The sequence below is a fragment of the Madurella fahalii genome (assembly GCF_045866475.1).
Source record: "Madurella fahalii IFM 68171 DNA, scaffold_4, whole genome shotgun sequence".
In the NCBI taxonomy this organism is placed as follows: Eukaryota; Fungi; Ascomycota; class Sordariomycetes; order Sordariales; genus Madurella; species Madurella fahalii.
The window spans coordinates 4,902,758-4,906,796 of record NW_027263974.1 but is presented as its reverse complement, the minus strand read 5'-3'; the positions used below and the strand labels follow the sequence as shown (position 1 = coordinate 4,906,796).

The window sequence follows — 4,039 nt, the reverse complement described above, 5'->3', positions numbered from 1 at the left end:
CATTAGCAGGTTCCCATGCCGTCTCTTTCCGGATTCCGATGACAAGGGATGGTTTAACCAAGTTCCAAGACGATCTCAATCCTCGAGTGGCTCTCAGTAGCCAGCCAGAGAGGTCAATTTGGAACCTCCGGGTCTCTCTGAAGCCGTTCGACATTGATGGGCCCCCGCCGGCTACTCAAAGGCTAAATGGTCACTGGGTTCATCTCTGATGATAAGGAGTAGTTGCACGGTGAAATCACGGGTGGGGTGGAAAGACCTCCTGTATCCCTAGCGAGATGGTGGAAGTCATCTACTACAGATACGATCTTCGGGTGCCTAGCCAATCTGTTGATGAAGAGCGCATTGCTCCTGTTACCTATCTCGAGACAGCCCAAGAGTTTGACAAATCCACAGAACCAACGGCTCTTCGGCTCACAAAAGGCACCAAGCAGTACGTTACGTTAGTAGGTCGTCATACGGTGTACATACACCGTATGTCCAACAACAGTGCCGGCACCGGATCGCGCAGCTGTTCTGAGAGCTATGAGATGGTCAAATTCCTGCGTGTAGAGCGCTTCAGGATAGCGAATAAACGCCTGTGTTGTTGTTACCATGGCCCTTAGCCAACCCACCGACCTGGTAGAACACCGTGGAATTGTTAGGACCTACATAGTTAGTAGTACCCTATCACTGGCGATCCGATTCGGGAAAGGATGCAATATTGAATCCAGTTGAGGACTCGAAGTGTTCCAGGCATTCTCGGTACTTTTTATCACCAGAGATGCATTGGCAGCTTCTGAGGAGAGGTGTAAACTTCATCAATATGCTCGCATTTCTCTCGTGTACAATACCAACCCTGCCCATACTCCGTGTTCTGGCAAAGCCACGAAACCAAATACCCTATCCTGGTGACCCGATCCAACGTTCAGAGCAAGGGTCCAGGCAGTCTGGGTGAACCAGACAATAAAAAGAAAAAGAAGAAACCCACAAAATAAGTAGGTAGCAAAACCATGACACATACAACTCCAAAACCCAACCGCCCCCTAGAACCCCTCAAGTAAAATGCCTGCCCATTATATCCCCGCACCACATTTTTTTCCCCATCTGAGTCCATTGAAGAGAGCCAAGAGGTCTCGCTCAGCGGATCATCCACTCGCTCTCCTCGACGAAGCGGTGCTTCAGGCCCGAGTCGATCTTGGGGAACGGGTTGGTGGGCCAGTAGGTGCGCCACTCGTTGCAGACGCGGTTGAAGTCGTTGCGGTCGGCGCGGCCGATCTGCTGGCGGAGGTCGTTGGGCCGCTCGAGGAAGTCGACCGACAGGCCTCCGGACACGTGCCAGGCGATGTGGCAGTGGAACAGCCAGGCGCCCGGGTTGTCGGTCCGGAACGCCAGCAGCAGCCACCCGCCCGCCGGCAGCATCGTCACGTCGCGCCGCACCGGGTTGTTCCCCCGCAGCCGCGGCAGGTCCACGGCCGGGTCGAAGATGAAGCGCTGGTTCGACGCCGCCGGAACGTCCGGCGACCGGCCTACTACGAGGAAATCGTGGCCCTACAACACGCGGATTATGGTTAGGATCCCAGTTCTTTTTCGTTATCGGGGGGGGGAGGGGGGAATGGGGTTGCAGAGTGAGTAGAGGCGTGATGGAAGGGAGCGGCACTTACGTGAAGATGCATGGGATGCGGGATGCTGAAGGGCCCGTTGGGGTCGTTCTCGATGAGCCAGTACGTCCACTGGAGACAGTCAGTCAGGCATGTTGAATTCCTAGAGCCAAGTAGGGGCAAATTGCGGGGGCGGAGGAGAACGGACCTGGTTAACACCATCTACCTGCACAATGTTGTCGCTGGTCGGGTAGCTCGTGTTGCCGGTCAGGACGTAGTCGATGATCGGCTTGCCCCAGTCGACGTTGATCGCACTGCCGTTGACCTTCCAGACGAACAGCGGGGTGCCGCTCATGTCGATGTTCACGGGCAGCGTGTTGCCGGGTCGCTTGACAAAGTTATTGACGGGGACGGTGCGCGTCACAACGGGAGACACGTTGAGCGAGTCCAGGCACTCGTGGCTGGGAGGGGCAACGCCGGGGTTGGTAGGCAGACCGCCGGGGGCGCCGGCGTAGTGGAAGATGGCAGCCGGGGACGGGTGGATCGAACCGCCGCAGGCGGGCGGGCCAAAGGTGACGTTGAACCAATAGTTGCCCGGGGCTTGGTTCGCGTCAATGGTCACGTCGTAACGCTGCCCGACGGCGAGGAAGAGGCTGCTGACGGTCACGGGGTTCACGGGCACCATGTCGGTGGCGATGACGGTCATGTTGTGGTTGACAAGCGACACCTGGAAGTGGTTCTCGGTCGACGTGTTGATGATGCGGAGGCGGTGGCGCCTACCCCGAGTCAGCGTGACGTTGGCGTACTGGCCCACGCCCGTGGTCGGGTGCACGCCGGTGCCGTTGAAGAGGACGTTGTTGCTGAAGGGCGCGCCTTGGTTCATGGTGAGGTGCACCAGCTGGTCGGCGGCCAGGTAGTAGTAGTCGGTGAGGGGAAACACGCCCAGGTCGATGTCGTACGACCGGGACGCAGGACCGTTGATCTGGATGGTGCCGATCACGCCGTTGCCGTACTGGGCCGAGAAATGCGAGTGGTACCAGCTCGTGCCATACTGCTGGGCACGGAACCGGTAAGTCCTGCGGCCTCCATTGGGGGGGATGGGGCACTCTGTGACACCATTGGCGCCGTCGTGCAAGTTGCTGCCCTTCTGATGAAGGCCGTGCCAGTGGATTGACGTGCTGGACGAGACGTTAGAGTCGAGCATACGCTATAAGGAAACTGTACGATTCAAGGGGGTCATACCCGTTCGTCCTCAGCCTATTGATGACGGTTACTTCGATAGTGTCGCCCCAATTTGCGACGATATTTGGTCCTGGCAGCTGCAGTGTCAGTATTATACATGTAATCTACCGCATATGCGCAGGCATATACACGTGGGCGCCGCGGCTGCGGCGTGGATTCGACGACATACCCAGAATCCTGTCTGAAAAGGAACGCATTAGTCAGGTGGTCTAGGTATGGACCCAAGCATCCCGCAAACTTACCATTGATCAACATCACCTTCTCCTTGACGACGCCATCCGGGCCCGTCCAGTTGTCTTCCTCGGTGAGCGTGAATTGGTACTAGTAATCCTTATTAGCCTCGTGGCCCTGTTCGAACAGAACGGGTAGCCTTACCGCCTGAGTAACTCCGGTGTTGGGAGTGTTGACCTCATAATCGGTGTTGATGTTGAACCCGTTGGTCCAGCAGCCCCGATTGCTCGGGGTGTTGCAGGTTGGGCCGGCTTGCCGCACCTCGAGTAGCTGGAGGACATCCCTCTGTTCCGCTGTGGCAGGAGGGGCCGCGATAGCGATGCGGGGAGCAAGAATGCCCACCAGGAGCGCCACGGCGCTGGTCAGGGTCTTCATGATGGGAGGGCGGCTGTCAACGTTCAGCCCAGAGAGACAAGGTCCGGAAGGGAATATGCGGCTGTTGGATGACGACTGTCCTGATGTCCTGGTGTAGCAAGAAAATCAAACCCAGGTAGAGCAGGCGTATCGGCACCTTTTATAGACAGATCACGGAACCCAGGACTGAAGACGGGACGACGGTAGACCAGGATGTGCCGCACTCGTTCGTATTCGAGATGTTCGCTTGTCGATAGATCCGGGCGCAATCCTCTTCGCCAACCATACCCGGCACGCGCAGGTAGGTGATGGACAAGTTCGGAAGTGCGAGCGAGGCCGAGGTGGGCGGATACTACGCTGGAACCAAGAGTCCGGGTAGATAGCGCAAGTCCTCGGACAGTGGAGAGAAAGCCTCTTTTCTCTGTGATTCATGCCATGAGGCTCTCATGACCATAATAAGCCACGCCTAAACGGGCGGGAAGTGATCCAATAGAACGGCTGAGGGTGTGGGAAGGCAACGTCGTGCAAGGAACTTACAGCAGGAACGGACGCCCCCTGCGGCACTACCCCAGTCGGATTCTCCACCATTGCGATGGCGGTGGAGGTACAACCTAGGGTACAACCTATTGCCGGGG

General features: G+C 57.3%; 1 protein-coding gene across 1 annotated transcript; it reads right to left on the bottom strand.

The window, feature by feature from the left end:
* Positions 1-1,116: 1,116 nt before the first annotated feature.
* lcc1 (laccase, multicopper oxidase, benzenediol:oxygen oxidorectuctase) lies at positions 1,117-3,425 on the bottom strand (the record flags this gene model as incomplete). Its single annotated transcript, XM_071063823.1, has 7 exons — positions 1,117-1,527; positions 1,641-1,709; positions 1,786-2,755; positions 2,820-2,889; positions 2,989-3,000; positions 3,062-3,140; positions 3,195-3,425. The coding sequence occupies 7 exons, from the start codon at positions 3,423-3,425 to the stop codon at positions 1,117-1,119; spliced, it is 1,842 nt and encodes a 613-aa protein (XP_070919924.1).
* Positions 3,426-4,039: the final 614 nt, after the last annotated feature.